At 57.1% G+C, this 18,833-nt stretch overlaps 2 protein-coding genes across 3 annotated transcripts; one reads left to right on the forward strand and one right to left on the reverse strand.

Moving 5' to 3' along the window:
* Nucleotides 1–701: 701 nt before the first annotated feature.
* Nucleotides 702–18,833, forward strand: KLF16 (KLF transcription factor 16). Of its 2 annotated transcripts, none has more exons than XR_008556321.1 (2): nucleotides 702–777; nucleotides 18,027–18,078. XR_008556321.1 is itself a non-coding variant. In XM_008150813.3 (2 exons), exons 1-2 carry the CDS (start codon nucleotides 10,870–10,872, stop codon nucleotides 18,326–18,328), a joined length of 759 nt encoding a protein of 252 aa, XP_008149035.2. In that variant the 5' UTR covers nucleotides 10,663–10,869; the 3' UTR covers nucleotides 18,329–18,833. The 2 variants fall into 2 exon arrangements, 1 of the variants encoding a protein (XP_008149035.2); XM_008150813.3 differs by lacking the exon at nucleotides 702–777 and adding an exon at nucleotides 10,663–11,326 and having other exon boundaries at nucleotides 18,027–18,833.
* Nucleotides 4,997–6,377, reverse strand: LOC103294284 (NADH dehydrogenase [ubiquinone] flavoprotein 3, mitochondrial-like). The gene has a single exon (XM_054717541.1). It carries the CDS (start codon nucleotides 5,926–5,928, stop codon nucleotides 5,584–5,586), a length of 345 nt encoding a protein of 114 aa, XP_054573516.1. The 5' UTR covers nucleotides 5,929–6,377; the 3' UTR covers nucleotides 4,997–5,583.

Consider the following 18,833-nt stretch of genomic DNA (forward strand, 5'->3'; position numbering starts at 1 on the left):
TTCAAAACCCTTGAGGGGTAGGGTGAGTAGCCGCAGTGGGTCTGTGCTCGGCCTGCTCTGGGGCCCCAGTGAGGCACCCTTCCGCTCCCATAATGGGTAAGGACACTGCACAATCGCTCCCTTGGTAGATAAGGATACTGCAATCACAAGGCTCCTCTTCCTGTCCTGGGGGCGGGCTGCACTGAGTGCCAAGACAGCTCACCAAGGTTCTGAGGGGCCAGGCCAGGTCACTTCCTTTGCAAATGAGGCTGAAGCCCAGGGACAGACTGGCAGGTCTGAGGGCCTTATGGGGTCTTCCCAAGGGGCCACTCCGGGGCTGGATTTCCTTTACACTCCATGGGGGGCTTTGAGCTGTGTTTGCCTCGGGTGCCCTTGAGATCCCTGGTCTCTGTACCCCAGCTGGAGGCCAGGCTCACCACCAGGCCCGGAGTGCCTCCTGCGACCTCCAAGGACAAAGCCCTAGAGCTGGGAAAGCCTCGGAGACGAGTGACCTATCGTCCACCCCAGGGTCTGGCGGCGGCTTAGCTTGTGCTGCAGAATCAAGGGATGGCGGCCACCGCCCAGATCTGCTGGTTTCCACCTGGCCCCAGTCCGAAGCCTAAGGCGTTGCACGGCCCTTTAAGAGGGGGCGGTGCTTCAGCCTGGGGGGTGGGGACTACGCTGAGGGGGCGCGGCCGTTGGGAGCTGTGTCACCTGCAGGGTCCGGGCGGGAGCGGAAGTGGCGTAATGCTCGCCCGGAACCGGCGGCGGATGGTCGAGGAGGCCGTGGCCTCGCCGGTAAGTGGCGGGGGCTCGTACCCCGCCCGGCCGGTCCCTGCCCTTTCCGCCATTCCCGACGGTTCCCCTCCGTTCCCATGCGTCTCAGCCTCTCCACGTGCAGAACGGGCTACCGCGGGGCCGGACCGCACGCAGCCCCACCGTGCCCCGGCGCCTCCGCTGGTCTCAGTGTTGACAGTGGGCTCAGGTGGCGGTAGATCGCTTCCCGTCAGTCCGGCCGGGTTTGGCCTCGCAGTACGTTGCTCCGCAGAACTTTTGGTTGCTTGTAATGGGGAAGGAGAGACTTGGGTGCTCAGAGAGCTTAGAATGGGCCGCCGGGGGCTTAAAGAGTGTCACTGTCCGACGGAAGGTGACTCACCGGTGTCACGCGGGAGACGCCTTTTCTACCAAACCTTTCCTCTCCGTCCCTCCAGGCTTGCTCCGGTATCCTGGCCTCGGGGCAGTCCAGCCTGAGAGTCTATGGAGTCCTGGCCCACCCGTCTCTATCACTGGAAAGGGCCCTGGCCTGGGAGTGGGCGGGGAAGCTGCTGGTGCCTTCGCCCCTCCCAAGCCCCATGGGCCCCTCTAGCTGGGAGTCTGGGGTCATTTTTGATAATACGGGACGTTTAGAAGCCAAACTGAACATGAGATCTGTATTCATTAGAGCAGAGAACATTCCCAGGACATTTGCACAGACTGGTCTTTGAGTCTGACATACCCTCACTCAGCCCTGGTCTCTCAATGCCCCCAGCATAGTTAACGTTTCTTAACAAATCTGACTTCCTCACAGTCTCTTGCTTCAGTTTCTTCCCCAAAGCAACCCTACTCCTGACTCCTCAGCCCTGTACTCCCTCCCACTGACCCATGGTGCCTCACTTGTCACAGAGTATGTTGTCTTTTCACCCTCTCTGAATGTAAGTTTACTGAGAGACAGGGCCCCATAATGCAATAAGTTCAAAGCAACTGCTTACAACTGAACAAAAATGTTTTCAGATACAGAGTAAAAAATGCATAGCACGTAAGGTCCCAGGGAAAAACTCCATGTCATACCTATCCCTGACCTCCAAGGCCTAGTTCCTGGTCCCCTGGGGCAGAGATAAACCAGTTTCTTATGTATCAACAGAGACAGTCTATGCACATACATCTAATTCGTTTGTACAAAACATCACTCACCATGTGATCCCACTTGGAGAGTGCTTTTTATGAACTCATTCGTTTTAATGGCTGTATCATATTTTATTAGTACTGTGTATTTATCCTATTTCCTGTTGGTTGAAATTTAGGTTATTTCCAGTATTATAACAAGCAATGCTAGGTTGACTATACTTATAGCCAAGTAGGAGTATTTCTGTCGGCTGAATTCCTTGGTGCAGAAGTGCTAGGTCAAATGGCTTTGTGTAGATCTCTAACTGCGAAATAATTTCTTAACCAGTCATACCAAATTGTCCCCCTCCCAACAAAGGAAGGGGCTAGTGTCCCCCATTGCTTGATCTTGAAGAACCGGTAGGCATAAAATAGTTTCAGTGTAGCTTTACTTGTTTCCTAGGAAGTACAATGGATCTCAGTGCTTTTGTCAGATCTATTTTTTATGTTGATAATTTCTACCATTTTGAAACTGGGAAGATTATATTTATTATAAATGTTCTTATATTCAAAAGCTGTTTGTATTTCATAGTCTTTGCCCATTTTCCTATTGGGTTGTTAGTGTTATTCTTTTCTAGGCACACTTTCAATATTAAAGCAGTTAGCCCATTGTCTGTTAAAGTGTTTTTCCCATTCTGTCATTTGTCTTTGACTTGGATTGGGTCTTTTTGTTTGTCTGCCTTATTTATTTATTTATTTTTGCCAGGCACTTAAAAGTTATTAGTTATTATTAGTATTTTTCATATGTAGCATCTGCATTTTGTATCACACTCTGAAATATCTTCTATAGTTCAAGATAATATAACATTTGATATTTTCTTCTGGAAATGTAATGGTTTCTTTTTAAAATAATTTAAATTTTGGTCTAATTCTAGAAACTACTCTTCAGAAAGAGTGAGGTAGGAACCCAAACTGCTTTTTTCTAAATCATTTGCCCCAACTACCTGTCCTGAAAAAGCCGTCTTTCCCCACTGAAGTGCCATCTGTATGGTATGCTGAGCCCTGGCCTGCGTGTGGGTTGTTCTAGGCTGTCACCCCAGTTAGCCTGAGCCCCCTATCTTGATCACGGAGGTCTGGAAGCCCGTCTCCTCTCCTCACTTCTGCAGGTTCTTTTTTCTTGTCAACCTCCGATGGGCTTATCCACTTCCCTCACCCTGATTTTTTATTTTTGCAGAAAGTGGGATTGCTTAGATTTATAGATGTAGTCGAGAGAAATTTGTCATCTTATTATAAATAGTTGATACCTTGCACATAAATCATGCAATGCTAGTTCACAAGACACACTCCATGATAGAAAGGATTCTGAAAATTTAAGTATGAGCATCCTCCCCCCTACCCCCCACAGCACATGATGTTGACCTTGATAAGGCAGTCTGCTGAGACTCTGCTCTCTCCACACCAGGTGCCTGTGAGGGGCTCACCCGGGGCCTTTCTCCAGACTCAGGGTTACTATGTAGTGGCAGTGTTGGGGGAAGCCTGCGGTACATTCCAGAATGCGCTCCCTTTCCCTTTCATTTGATATGGCCCATGGGTCTGGCTGCATGGAAGAAGGGCCAACTTTTTTGTTCTCCATTTTGTAAGTTTTCCGGACATGTGCTCACACCTGGCAGTGGCATTCTCCTGTTGCTCAGAGGGGCCCTGAGCACAAACCCCCTCTCCAGGAAGGCAGTGCATGACTGTGGGGCCCAGATCTGAAATGAGGCCTCTAGTGGGAGACCCAAGCACCCTAGTCTAAAGGTATGGGCATCTCCCTCCCCGCTGGGGCAGTGCTTAGGGTTCATGGTTAGGGTGCAGGACCAACTATTGGCAGTGGGATTCATCAGACCAGAATGCTGGCCCAGCATCAGAGTCCCTCTTCCTTACATTTCACAACTGCTGCCATGTGCCAAGTTGATCTTTATGAAAATCCTGAGCTGCTGGGTTCACCATCCCTATTGTTTCCACTTACAGGGGAGACAGCTCAGGCAAAGCTGACCCCAGGGCCAAGCCCTGGGAACCTGCCTGGGTGGCTCTAGCCTCGGGTTCCTGTGATGGCTTATAGTCTTGGGCCACTTCATGCCTCTGCTGGACAGTGAGCTCTGAGCCATCAGACCCCAGTGCCTGGCAGTGGCAGGGCACAGACCATAGTCGTGTGTGTCTGTAGCACGTGCAGGTGACACTCGTAGGGGGCTGGGGCTGGGCCTGGCCGCAGCCATTTTTTTGAAGCCCAGCATGCCTAGCAGAGCTCCCCCTGACCCATGTTGGAGGAGGAGGGCATCCTGAAGATGGCTTTTCTCCTTCAGCAGATCAGGTGGGGACTAGAGGAGCATGGGCCTTTGAGAGGTGGCCCGGAGGCCAGGCCCCTGGGTGTCCTTGAGAGCCAGACAAATGAAACCTGCGTTGTGCCTCTCTGAGCCTCTACTTTCAGGGGTCTTGGGCCAGCCAAGGAGTGAAGATGAGCAAGAGCTCTGCGGAGGGAATCCCCATGTGAAAGGAAGTAAGTGAACACCAGGTTAGAGCCAGATTCTGTCCCTCCCACTTCCTGGAGAAGGAATGGGGCTCCTGGGTCTGTCCCCAGTGCTCTGAGCAGGGGTCTAGTGCATTTTGTGTGTCATGCCAGTAGTAGGTCAGTCATATGCCCACTATCTGGCTAGGCCTGGCTGGGGCTTGCTTCATCCTGGCTACGTCCATTGTCTTACCCTGAGCTCTTGGCTGTGAGGGATCCCTGGACCATGGTAAGTAGTCTCACACATGTTGGAAATAAACATGGATGTCTTAAGAGAGTGGGAAGTGTGCATTAATCTCTAAAATGCTCTATCACAAAAGGCTAGAACATTAGCTTGACTAGGGGGATGACAGATATATATTAACTCTGGTGACTCTTTGAAATCAGAATTGGATTAAGGAGAAGACCAGCTGGGTAACATCTAAGAAACTAATTTTTTTTGTTTTGTTTTGTTAATCCTTACCTGAGGATATTTTTTCTATTGATTTTTTTAGAGAGAGTGAAAGGGAAAAAGGGGGAAGAGAGAGAAACATCGATTGTTTGTCTCCACATGCACCCTGACTAGGTCAGGGATCTAGCCTGCAACCCTGGTGTGTGCCCTGGACTGGGAATCGAACCTATGACCCTTCTGTGTGTGGGCCGACACTCTAACCACTTAACAGCACTGGCCAGGGCTTTTTGATTTATTTTTATTTTTTTCAAATATATTTTTATTGATTTCAGAAAGGAAGGGAGATGAAGAGAGAGATAGAAACATCAATGATGAAAAATCATTGATTGGCTGCTTCCTGCACACCCTCTACTGGGGGTTGAGCCCGCAACCCAGGCATGTACCCTTGACTGGAATTGAACCCGGGACCCTTTAGTCCGCAGGCCAACGCTCTATCCACTGAGCTAAACCAGCTAGGGCTTAATTTATTTTTATTGACTTTTAGAGAGGGAGGGAGAGAGAGAAACAATGATGGGCTGCCTCTTGCAGCACCCTGACTGGGGATCGAACCCACAGCCTGGGTATGTGCCCTGACCAGGAATGGAACTGGTGACCTTTCAGTGCACAGGACGGTGCTCAACCAACTGAGCCTTACGGGCCAGGGCTAGGCCAGTATTTTATTTTATTTTTATTTTTTACGACTTGAGCAGACTTTATTTTGCAGGCAAGAACGCAGCGGACAACGAAGGGTGATCATTAAACTGAGCTCTCAGTGGCGAGGTGACTCTCGGCCAGAAGAGGGCTGAGGCAACCTCTGGTCAGAGAGGTCCAGGTTCACGTCTAAGAAGGTGTACACGTTATAGTCATGATGCTGGAGGTTCTTGTAGGTGGTGGTGTCAAACGACTCAGCAGGAGCGGCGGCTGGTGCGGCAGCTGGTGCAGGCTTTTTTGGTGGACTTTGTTTCTTGGAATTTGGGGGCAGGCCCTTGTCACTCTTTCCTGATTCTGCAGAGAGAGAGGCTGTAGACGCAAGTCTTCGAAACACTTGTCCTTCCAGAAGCAGAGTCTTCAGCGCACCGGCTCGCCCTTGCCGCAGCAGAGTGAAGGCCGCCATCGCGGTGACTCTGAGGCCGGCCGGCCGGCCGGCCTAGGCCAGTATTTGTACCAGAGTAGTGAACAGGACAAACACTGAGTGGTTAGGGTCATATGTGCTAACACCCAACACCAGGCAGGTGGCTGAATAGGGCGTGTGCTATCTGACATGCCCCTCTGAGAGCTGGTCCACTGCCTCCTAAATCTCCATATCCCATCTTGTTCCTCCCATGTCCCTGCAGGCCCCTCTACAGGTAATCACTGTGGGCAGGCTACAGAGGTCACAGCATGAACGGTCCTCCTTGGGAGTTGGAGCTGGCTCCTCCTTCCCGACCCTGTGTCCTGGTTCTCCCAAGGAACTTTCTCCATAATTTAATAACCAGTGTTGAAGTGGTTTCTTTTTTCCAATTACAAATAGTTCAGCTATATATACTTGCTTCTTTTTAAAAAATATATATTTTTATTGATTTCAGAGAGGGAGAGAGAGAGAAAACATCAATGATGAGAGAATCATTGATCGGCTGCTTCCTGCATGCCCCACACTGGAGATTTAGCCTGCAACCTGGACATGTGCCCTGACTGGGAATCAAACCGTGACTTCCTGGCTCATAGGTCGACACTCAACCATTGAGCCATGCTGGCCAGGCCATACTTGCTTCTTTATGAATATTTTTTGGTACCTTTTTTGGAGTGGAATTGCTGGGTCAAAGGGCACAAAATTGGCAGTTTTGGTAAGCTGTAAACAGAGCAGTGATACCATGTGTAGTTCCTCTGATGTAAGCTGCTACTATCCATGTGGTCATTATTATTAAATTACTCCCATGTTCCCTCTCCACGTTTGTTTTAAAGTTTTTATCTTGGAATCATTTTGGGGTTTTTCAGAAAAGTTGCAAAGACAGTATAGAGAGTTCCCATCTACATTTCCCCCAATGCCCTTCATGTTAACATTGTGTTAAAGCCAATAAATGGACTTGTGTGCACTCCCATCAACTACATGCCAGTCTCATCATATTTTCCACTGACATCCTTATCTGTCCCAAGATCCAACCCAGATCCCCACATCATATTTAGTCATCACATCTCCTTAGTCTCTTACAATCTAGGGCACTTTAAGACTTTCTTTTTTTTCATGATCTTGACAGTTTGGGGGCGTTTTTTGAAATGTCCCCTAATTTGGCCTTCTGTTTTCTCATGAATAGACTGGGGCTGTGGGTTTTTGGGAAGAGCATACCAATGTGAGGTGCCCTTCTGGTCACATCCCATCAGGAGTTCCCATCACACACAGGACATCAACCTGAGGTGGGCCTTGTCCACCTGGGTGAGGTGGGGTCCAGCAGGGTATCCCCACTGCAGATTGTTGTCCTCCCCCTTTCCTGCCCTGTTCTTAGGAAGTGAGTCCCTGAGTCCAGTCCACACTAAGGGTGGATTTATTAAAAATAAATATATAGCCAAGACCGGTTTGGCTCAGTGGATGGAGCGTCGGCCTGTGGACTGAAGGGTCCCGGGTTCGATTCCGGTCAAGGGCATGTACCTTGGTTGCGGGCACGTCCCCAGTAGGGGGTGTGCGGGAGGCAGCTGATCGATGTTTCTCTCTCATCAATGTTTCTGGCTCTCTATCTCTCTCCCTTCCTCTCTGTGAAAAATCAATAAAATATATTAAAAAAAATAATAAATATATAGAAAAGTATAAAAAACAAAGGACAGGTGGCCCATAATTGCACTGCCTAGATACCTGCTGACATTTAAAGAAAATAAAAAAATACACATGGGTAAAAGTTGTATAGAAAATACTATTAAAACAAAAAATTAAGGCTTCACTAAAAGAAGATATTGGCCATTCCAGTATGTCTATACATACACACACACATACATACCCTGGAGCCTTGATTTTGACCTGACCTATCTGTGTACCTTTCCCATGGGTACATGTGCTCCAGGGTGCACCCCACTTTACGTAGCCTTCCCCTCACCTGCACCTGTGTGCCCTCCACCTCCACATCTGGCTGCATCTGCCCCCATCCCTGAGTCCCTTGGTGCTCTCAGTGAAGGGCAAAGATGGTCTCCGGTTTACAGTTGAGGAAACGGGTCTGGAGAAAGGAGGGACTAACGCCAGGTGGGTGCTCATCCTGGACTAAGCTCAAGCCATCTCCCTTTGTGTATTCCCCAAACTCTCACTACCACTTAGCTCTGTGCACTGGAAGGCTGCTGCTCAGCCCTCTTGCAACCTTGATTTCTGTCTGACAACTGAAGGGTTGTAGTAAGAACAGAGTGACCAGGTACAAGGCTAAGCTGGGCATGGCGTCAGAGGGGGTGTGTGGGGGGGTCATGGGGGTTTGAGGGTTATATATTTGCTGGCGGCCTGGGTGTAAAGAGAAATCCCACAGGTGGAGCAGGGATCTCCTGCCTGCAGAGCAGCTGTCGTGGCCCGTAGATGGAGGCCCTAGACCAGTGATGGCGAACCTATGACACATGTGTCAGCACTGACACGCGTAGCCATTTCTGATGACATGCGGCTGCTGAGGCGACCGCATGCCGAGGATGAAACATTTGCTGCTCCTGAGGATGAAACATTTGCAAAATAATGTTTTTTCCTCAAAGTGACACACTACCTGAGTTATGCTCAGTTTTTTGGCGAATTTTGACACACCAAGCTCAAAAGGTTGCCCATCACTGACCTAGACCTTCATTATCCCTGAGAGTGGTGCACATCTGAGGTCCTGACAGAATGACTTGTCCGGACCACTCAGCCTGCTGGGCACAGCCTGTATGGCAGTCCTGACCCCTGCCTTGCCACAGCTTACCCCCTTCCCTCTGTAGGAAGAGGGCACCTTTTCAGCCACTGCCCTGGATTCCTGCCACACCACCTGAGGTTCTCACACTTCAGGCCCCAGATGGATCTGCCTCTGGGACACTACCCCTGCTTCCTCTACTTGGCAGGCCTGTGCCTGCTCACCCATGCCATTGTCAACTTCCAGTTGCCTTGCCCTAGACTGAGCCCCTGGAGGTCAGCCTTTGTGGGGCTCCTCTGACCCAATAAACATGGGCAGAAGGAACGAAAGGTCCCAGCCTTTTTCTCACCCTGCTATTTGCCTGTGTTGCCTGGTGGGGAGATCCTGCAAAGGGCTGCCTGCCTCTTCTGGACTTGGAGAAGTTGGGTTGTGGGGACCGAGCAGCATCTGCGGGTGGGACTACTGAGATGGGGGGTTGGGAGCCTGCCCAGGTGACCCACCTAGATCTTCAAAGACACAGGGGGCCCAGGTCGGCAGGAATGCTGACCGCCAGCGCCCAATGAATGCCACCTGGATAATGGCTGTCCAGAGTGGGCCTCGGAGCGCCAGGCCTGGGAGAGTGGGCTTGTCTGTCAAAGGGAGCCCACTGGGCTGCATTTTATCTCTGCATCCTGAAGTCAATGCTCCATTCCCATTTTCCCTCCGGGCTGCCACAAGTTAGTACCAAGGGGCGGAACCCCAGGGGACAGTGGCTAGCCTGGGGGTAGAGGAGCTCAGCGGTATCAGGCCAGTTAGGAGTTGCGGGTGGAGAGGGTAAGGATCGAGTTCCGGGATGGGGCCAGGGTCACAGCCCCTGTCCACATGCAGGTCGCCAAGCTAGCATTGGGGACTGTAACCTGGGCAGGGAGGCCGTGCAGGCCCCCTGGAGGCCGCTCAGGCCACTGCAACGCCGCTACCGCAGGCATAGGAAGGGGCGGGGGCGTGGTCGCCCACTGGCCTGCACCCACCACTTTGGGGCTGCGAGCCCCGGCCATTTGCGTCCCCAGCTATTAAACTTGGTCTGGACATCCTCCGGGGCTTAGAGAGACCACACTTTCATCGTTCAAGCTACAAGGATCCCTGCCCAGCGCCGGGGAGCGGTGTCCGCGACCCGCGTGTCTCGGCAGGGCCGGACGCTTTGCCTCGCCAAGGCGCCCCGAGCCCAGCCTTTTGCGATTCCAGTAGGTTCCTTTTCCCAACCCCTTTCCTCTCGCCCTCCCAAACGCACACCAATCCTCAGCCCTAATGAGGCGAGCAGAGTGACTCCCGAATGGGGCGCAAAAAGAGGAACGAACACAGGTTCGTTCGACCCGGGGGGTGGGGCGGCCCACTCCTCCGGTGCCTAGGCCTGGGAGGCCCGGGGGGCCTCAGGGTGCAGCATGGGGACTACCACCAAAGGCGGCGAGGGAGGCGACACAGATGCGCGCAGTCAAGCAGGGCACTAGGCCCGGTGTGTGTGTGTGGGGGGAAGGGTCGCGCACGTGGCCGGGAGGCGGGGCTGGCCGCCTCCGTACCCCCACCCAACCACGTGGGGTGTGGAGCCCTCCCCCATCGCGAACGGGGGCGCGCTGGGGCCCGGGGGAAGCGTCTGGGGAAGGGGCGGTCTTCTGCTTGCCGCGCGCCGCGCCGTGGGATGGGCGCGCCCGCGAGGGGCGGGGAGCGCGCGAAGGGAGGGGTGCGCCGAAAGGGGGCGGAGCAGTCCGGGGAAGGAGGGGCGTGGCACTCTGGTGGAGGGGGCTCTGGGGAGGTGCCTGGGGGCCTTGCAGCAGCAGAAGGGGCGCACCAGGAGGGTCGAGCTCCAGGCCTAGAACCACGCGTGGGAAGGAGAGCACAGGATCGAAGGCCAGGGCGCGCTCTCGGGCCGGAGGGGGCGCGCCAGGGAGGCGGCTCCATCCGCCCGGACCCCGCCCCAGGCGGCAGCGTGCGGCTCGCTGGAGGGCGCGCCGGGCTGGGGGCGTGGTCGCGGCGCCCCGAGGGGGCGTCCTCCGGGCGGGGCGGGACGTGGCCGCCCCCGCGGGCTCCGGTGCGTCAGGGCGCGTCAGGCGGGGCGGGGCGGGTCGAGCGCGGGCGGCGGCGGCGGCGGCGCGCACCGGCCTCCTCCTCCTCCTCCTCCCGCACTCGAGCAGCCGCCGCCGGCCGGACGGGCACCGCTCCCGCCACCTCTGCTCGGTCCGCGCCGCGCGCCCTTTTCCGGCATGTCGGCGGCGGTAGCGTGCGTAGATTACTTCGCAGCCGACGTGCTCATGGCCATCTCTTCGGGCGCCGTGGTGCACCGCGGGCGGCCGGGCCCCGAGGGCGCGGGCCCCGCCGCCGGCCTGGATGTGCGCGCGCCACGCCGCGAGGCCGCCCCGCCCGGGCCCCCGGGGCCGCCAACGCCGCCCTCCCGGGCTGCCCCCGGCTCGGGCCCTGGAGCTGCCGCCGCGCCCCACCTGCTGGCTGCCAGTATCCTGGCCGACCTGCGAGGCGGGTCCACTGCGGCCCCGGGGGGCGCCTCGCCCGCCTCCTCCTCCTCGGCCGCTTCGTCTCCGTCCTCCGGCCGCGCCCCCGGCGCCGCGCCTGCCGCCGCCAAGAGCCACCGCTGTCCCTTCCCGGGCTGCGCCAAAGCGTACTATAAGTCCTCGCACCTCAAATCGCACCTGCGAACGCACACAGGTGAGTCCGGCCCGCCAGGGCAGCCTCTTGGGCCCCCTCCCCCGCCGGGACCCCGAAACTGCGTGGCGGGTCGGGGGCGGGGTGGGGGGCGCGCCCGGGTTGCCGCCGCGCCTGCCGGGAGGGCGGGGCCTCGGTGGGTGGGGCGCGCGCAGGGGGCGTGGCGGCCACGCGGTCGGGTGGCGCGCGGATGGCGGGCGCGGCGGCAACGGCAGGGGCTCGCTGGGAGCGCGGCGCCGCGCAGTCGTGGAGTGGGCTCGGGGCTCCCAGGCAGCCCCCTTTTCCAGTGGCTTCTTTCTTTTTTATTTTCTGTTGCGTTTGGATCTGGGTTTGGTGCTGTGCATTGTGGTTGGAGCACCCAGCTCTGAGGTTCTCCTTCTTCCCCTTCCCCTGCCTCAGTTTCCTTAGCGGTAGAGAGGGAGGAGGAGTCGCGTCGCGGTCTGCGGGATAGCGGTGTGGATTCTGCTCAGAGGAAGGCGCCGCTCCTGGCACGGGGCCAGGATGGGGGGGCGTTAATTAGGCGGAGAGAGGGGTTGAGAGTGAGGGTTGGGACCTTAGTCTGGGGAGGAGAGAGATTGCAGAGGAGGACTCCCTGAAGGAGTCAGGTCCTCATAGTGTTTCTAGCGTGTTGTTGCCCCCACTTGCTGCAGAACCCGGAAGGTGCAAGGGTTGTGCAGTAGGTTTTTGGGACACTGTCACCTCTCTCAGCCCAGTGGGTGGTGGGGCATCTAGGGGAGCCTGGAGTCAAGGGGTGCTGGTCACCCTTTTATTTTGTCACCGTCTCCCCTTATCCTGCTGTGGGCCCCCTCTCCTCTCCATAGAATGCCCACCATGAGAATGCCCACCGAGCTGTGAGTTTGGGCTGGGGATCAGGGCTGGCGGGTCTTGGCTCAGTGGACAGGTTCCCAGTAGTGTGGCAGACACACACAGCAGGCAGCCTCAGGCCAGTGGCCAGATCTCAAATGCCACACGGGTGCTGGCAGCCCCCCTCCCCATTCCACACTCTTCCCACCTCTCCTTCAGTTCCTGTCCTTGTTCTCAGGGGACGGAGGCTCTGCCAGGACAGGACTTGGGTGGGGTCTAAATTCTCTTAAAAGGAGCGACCATCTTTCTCTGTGTAGTCACTGGATATTATTTGCTTTTAAAGATGGTGGTATCCTCATGTTTGTGGGAGGGACATTTAGGGGGTCCGTGAAGATGGAGAAGTGCCTCTTTGGGCGTGGGTTGTCACCTAAGAGTTCAGTGGCTCAACCGCGTCGGGTGGGGGCGGCTGAAGTGGGAGATTTGACAGAGGGGACCTAGGGATCCCATCTCTCACTTACCACAGTGCCCTTCCGCCTGTCCCATCTCTGGCCTGAGGTATTGGTCCTCTGAGAACCTTTTGGGGACCCCCAGTGCCCTGACTTGGTTTGATTTTGCCCCTGGATTCTGTCCGACTTTTTCTGGATGGAGTGAAGGGGGGGTGGTGGCCAGGTTCCCAAGGGACACTTCTCCAGGGTGTCTTGGGATCCTTGAGAACCTCTAGGTCCCCAGGCAATGGTGACCGTCTCCCTGAGTCCATGGGGGAGGAGGACTCCTTGCTGGGGCCAGTACTTCAGTATTGCCATCCCTGTTTTTAATGAGAAACGGAGGCCAAAGAGGCTGAGTTGGGGTGTTGCAAGGGTGAGTGCAGATGGCGGGGAGGACAGAGTGCCATCCGTGCTGGGTCCTGTGCCCGCTGGGAGCTGTGGCTCTGGATGTCCTGTCTTGGAGCTGTGTTTATAACAACAGCGCAAGGACCTAGTGGGGCGCAGCTCCTGGACCCATCTGGCAGGTGCCCCTTGGTTCCGTTTCTCAAGGATTGTGGACACTCGTGTGCTTAATGATTGCATGTTCAGTGTCTCCTTGACTCCCAGGACCACCAAGCCCTGCTGGAGTCTGTGTGAAGGCCCTTTGGCTTTCCTGGCCCCCGTTGGACGGGCAGCTGCTGTTAAGCTTGCTTGGGGGGTGGGGAATCCATGCTCATCCTGGGTGTCCCAAGGCTAGGAACAGAGAATAATTAGAGCTAGCTGTCTGCTGAGCCGTCCTCCCAGGGGCCCTTGGGAGAGAGTCCTGCCCCTACCCACCTCGTCTGAGGTCTGTTCTCTCCGTAAAGGCAATGCCAATCCTGATCCAGCCTTACTGTACCGATGAGCCGACAGCACTGGAGGGAGTGTGGTGCCCCCATCATCCCTGCTTCGTTTGGTGCACGGGGGCGGTGAAGAGGCCGCAGGGGCCCTGGGATCTTCTCACAGGGCTCCCCAACCACAGGGAGCGGAGAGGGCTGTCCTGTGGTCTTCCGTGCCCTGCCTGCAGCCCCTGGCCCAGCACAGAGCTCTTCTGCGTGGGGCGGGCAAGGACTTTGGAAGCTGCGGGAAATGTTGACTGCGGTTGCTGTGGATACAAGAGTGAGAGCAGGGAGATGGGGCGGGGGCGGGAGGAGAGGCTGGCTGGCTGTGCTCTCCCAGCCTCCCTCATCTCCAGAGGGCTCCCCTGTCTGCGCCCCCAGTGCCCAGCAGGCAGTCAGCCATGTGTGCCTCGAGGGGGCTCAGTTCCCCTGGGCCTCCACCCACCGGTGCCAGGAGCTCTCCCCAGTTATGACAACCGTAGATGTTCCCAGATATTGCCCAGTGTCCCATGGAGTGGGGGTTCAGGATCACCTCCAGTTGAGACCACCCCCCCTCCCCCCCGCTTGACTCTAAAACCCTGTCTACCTTAGTCTGAGAAATAGTAGGTGAGCACCTACTCTGAGCAAGGTACTGGGGACCGCAGTCCTGTCCCCTGGGACCTGGAACCGCGGGGGTTGATGGAGGAAAAGGCTTTCTTGGAAGAAGAGGCTTCTCAGTAGAAACCTGAAGCCCTGGGATCAGGTGGGGCAGGGAGGGGTGTGTCCCAGGAGCGGGGACAGCACCCTGATTGCAGGAGGGGGGAAGGGGCGCTAGGGTGTGGCTTTGGAGGAGATGGTGGTGTGAGGTGTGGAGGGGGAAGAGCAGCCTCGGGGCTTCATTTAATCCGAAGGGCAGGGCGGGCTGGGGCGGGGGGACCGGCGGAGAGAGCTGGGTTTTGCAGAGGAAAATCCGCTTATGGAGAAGGGATTAGGGGTTGAGGAGCCAGACCACTACATGGGAGGGGAGCGGTGGGCTGATTTATGAATTGGGTAGGAGGGGGAATCCTCAGGATGTGGGGGACAGGGGCTAGGGTGACCCCGAGTTTTCCGATCCCACAGCCCAAGGCGGGGTGGTGGTGATAATTATAGTTTGCCGAAGAGGCCCCCAGGAGGAGAGGCAGATGGGGAAACTGAGGCCTGGCGGGTAGTAGCATGCCCCCCAGGCAGAGCTGGAGCTCTCTTAAGGTCAGGTGGGGCTCAGGAGACTGGTGGCTTATCTGGGGTTAGGCAGGGGACATTGCCAGGCCTGAACAGGGGGCATGGTTCCCCAGGAACTGCCTCCCCACCTCGTCTCCTTCTCCAATAGGCAGGGGTGCAGAGAGCAGCTAGAACTGGCTTCAGGTGCCTATGCCCCAGCTGGGGGGTGGGGGAGGGCCCCCCAACATTGCAGGGGGTGATAACCACCCACCACCCAGGCTCCCTGATAAAGGTGGCCCAGATGGCCAGGCATTGGGCAAATGATATGGGAGTGAGGAGCTGGCCTCCCATGGAGGGAGGGGGGCTGGGTGGATCGCCTTTGCCCATTGATGTTTCCAGAACTTCAGGTCTCTGACACACACACACTGTGGGGAGGGGGACTGTGGGAGCTGTGCCTCCTCACCTCCGGCACCAAGAGCCCCCCTTTATGCCAAAGATGCCAGCCTGGTTAGGAAGTGAGCTGGGGCAGCCTGGGTCCTCCAGGAGGGAGGAGAGGGACAGGGAGGGACTGCTAATGACCATCATTTTAAATAATGTAGCCATAGCTTCAAACTGGGGTGGTGGGTGAATGAGAGGCGATGGGCAAACATGTTAGCTGCTGCCTAACTCGAGCCAGAAGTCTGAGCTTGAGTCTCTGGGTCTGCAGACTCTTTCCAGAGATGTATTGGGCACACCAGGTTGGGGGTGGGGAGCAATATCACACCCAGGAGATGCTGAGCACAAAGATTTAAAAGCCAGGAAAGGGGGCGGGGTGGGGGCGGGGTGGGGCACCTGCCGGGTAAGGAGAGACCATTCTGAGGAGTGACTTGATCCTTGGTGTTGGTTCCTGGCTGTCCCTAGTTCACCATGGCCCAGCCGGTCACAGGGTTAAGTCCACCATGGCCTTACCCACGGCATGGCATGTTCCCTAGCACCGTTCAAGCCAGGATGCCTGGGGCAGCCAACTGGCCATATCTGGGGCCCTCACTGGCCCTGAGTCTCTAAATGTTCCCCCTTTCCCGGACTGTGAGAGGTTGGCAGGGCCTGGCATCTTTGCAGGCATTTGCCCAACACTGTGGGAGCGGGACCACGTGAGCAGCGAGGGCTGGGGCTGTGGATGTCCCCACGCCAATGAGCTGTGTGCGGCAGCTGTGCTCTGAGCGGCTTCAGCTGCGTTCGACCTGTCCTGGCTGGCACTCTCGCCACCCATGCAACCGGCTCTTTGAAGGTGGAACTGCCGGGTGGAGGGGTGAAGGTGGGGACCAGCCCCAGTGCCCCGAATGGGGAAGTGAGCCTCCTGCGGGCTACAGAAGCAACGGGATGACTCCTCCCCTCTGCTCTCCCGCCCGTGTCCTGCAAGATGGCTACACGACTGTGTCCCTCAGAGGGGCACCCAGGTCCAGGCCAAAGCCAGCAGCCCTGCCCCTGTAACTGGATCCCCTTCCCCAGATCCATCCTCTGAGGGTCGCCACCATTGAGGTGAGGTTGGGATCCTTTCCAGACACTCTTGAGCCCCCTGATTCTGTAGAGGACTCCCCGCTGCGACTCCTCCACCCCCCCCAGCTGCTGCGGGCCCTGCCTTGTGGATTGTTTGGGGAGGCGTGGGGTGTGGAGGGGACAGCCCCAGGGATTTTCAGCTGCCTGGGGTCTTGGGGACAGTTGCTCTCCCCTCAGCACCTCCCCGGGAAGGTGGCACTCGTACCCTTCCCCAGACACCGGGGTTCACCTCCTCCCAGGGACTGCCCTCCTCTAGCTGTGAGCAAGACCAACAGGTACCCCACAAGAAACCTTCTGGGGGGCCTATTAGGCTTCGGACCCCCCCCTCCTGTCACGCTGGGGGTGTCCATGTGTGGCCTGGAGGAAGGGATGGGGCTCTTTCCTGGGCCAGGGTGATGGCTGAGTCCCTGGGGAGTCCACTGGTGTCCCCCACCACAGCTCTTTCCCCCTGAGCTTTCACAGCAGCAGTGTCACCAGGTTACCCTGAGAATGCCAGCCCTGCTGTCCCCATGGCTGCAGGTCTGTCCTGTGGTCCCTCCTGCTGTCTCCTGGTCATCTCCGCCTGTATCCCTCACCATGGGGTCCTGCTTTGGGAGTCTTATCTGACCCCTGGCTGGGGACCCTCTCCTGTCTGCCTCCCCCACCACTGCCCCCCACCAGTGGGCGTGTTCCCAGAAAAAGGGTCAGCCCTGGTCACCGAAGTGTTCCAGAGGAAGCCTTTTAGTGTGTAACTCAGGAGGCAACACCTGACCAGGCTGTGCCCCTCTCTCCACCCCCCCCCCGCCCCCCACGTATCCACATTCTATGTACACATGCCCACACACACTTCAAAACTTCTGGGCATCAGGCGGAGCATGCCCAGGGGGATCTCAGGCTCCCAGATGCCCGGCCCCTTGGCCTTGGGTATGGTGGAAGTCCAGGCTGGCCCCTGCCCCTCCTCTGGCTGGGGAGAAGTTGGCAGTTTAGACTTTGAGACTCTGGGGGTGGGGTGCGGCATGGTTGTGGGGCAGCGGAGACCCCAGACCCCCAGACGGGGTTGTGTGGGTGGGGCTTGGGTGGGGGTGGGTGGGTAGGATGGGCGAGGTCTGCTTGGGCAGTGGGTGTGGTCTTCAGAGGAAGTTGCAGGGTGAGGACCTGCCCATGCCCCTGCCACCCGCCCCTTCCCGGAGGCGCTGCAATGGGGACCTGCAGTGGGGCCTCGGTCCCTGAGGATGCAGGGATGCAGGTGACCCGGGACGGCCCTTCACATGTCCGTCTACACAGAGAGGGGCCACGAAGGTCAGCCGAGGGGTGGGGCACTGGAAACGGCCCAGATGACGTTACCCACTTTGCACCCTTGGTGGTCGTTTCCAAAAGGAGGGACTTGGAACTGTGGTCGCTAACAGAGGAGTGGAGAGGAGGGGTGTGAGGGTGGGGATGGTGTGACCAGTTTGCATGAAGAGAAGCCCCTCCAAAAACCCAGCATGCATCTGAGCCTGCACCTGTGTGGCACATACACACGGAGACCCTCACCACCACGGTGGTGCTGGTGGGGAGTGCGGGAGGCTGGTGGAAGCCAGTCCCTGTAAGCTTTCCTTTTCACTGAGGGAGAGTGCGCATGGTCCTGTAGTTACTACAAGCTCCCAGGAAATCAAGGTCGAGGGTATTCATTAGGGGCTTGTGAACTGAGTGGGGGTCCTTTGTTTTTTGCATTTACACGGTTTAAATTCACACCCAGAATTCAGCCTCTAGAACTAGGGGGTGGGGAAGAGACAAATGACCGGGATGCTTTGGGAGCTGATGGGATGTCCCCCCAACCTCAACCCGCTGACAGCTGTCTCTCTGCCCTCTGCCTTGTCCATCCAGGTGAGCGCCCCTTCGCCTGCGACTGGCCGGGCTGTGACAAGAAGTTTGCGCGCTCCGACGAGCTGGCCCGCCACCACCGGACGCACACGGGGGAGAAGCGCTTCCCCTGCCCGCTCTGCTCCAAGCGCTTCACCCGCAGCGACCACCTTACCAAGCACGCACGCCGCCACCCTGGCTTCCGCCCAGAACTGCTCCGACGCCCAGGCGCCCGCAGTACCTCACCCAGCGACTCCCTGCCCTGCAGCCTGGCTGGCAGCCCAGCACCCAGCCCAGCACCCAGCCCAGCCCCTGCCGGCCTGTAGGGCCCATCCAGCCCACTCGGATCTCACCCCACCCAGAGCACCAGCAACATGCCTGTTGTCCAGGCACCCTTCCAGCGTTCCCCTGAGGGCCCCGATGCCTCTGGCCCCCTCAAGAAAGCCAGGAGGGGGCCTGAGACTAGACTGGGGTCAGCTGGACCTTTTGGATATGCCCCCCACCATGGGCGGCTGGGCCCGTGTTTGTAAATAGCCACGACCTATAATTCTTCCCGTCTGCTAAACTGGGACCCCAGGCGGGTGGCTGGCAGGTGCTCCTCTCTCCCCTTTGCCACTTCCCTGCTTTGGGGGGCGGGGGGGCGGGATATGTGTGTGGAGGGGGGCAGGAAAGGTACCCCCTGCTCAGTGCTTGGAATCAGCCCCAGGCCCCTCTCTAGATTGGGAAGAAGTGAGCAAAGAGCCATAGAGGATCCAGGGGTGACTGAGGGCACACCTGCCCCCACCCACCCACCTGGGGCTCCTCACCCCATGGAAAGCCATTGGAGATGTT

The sequence above is a fragment of the Eptesicus fuscus genome, chromosome 6, assembly GCF_027574615.1.
Source record: "Eptesicus fuscus isolate TK198812 chromosome 6, DD_ASM_mEF_20220401, whole genome shotgun sequence".
Taxonomy (NCBI): Eukaryota; Metazoa; Chordata; class Mammalia; order Chiroptera; family Vespertilionidae; genus Eptesicus; species Eptesicus fuscus.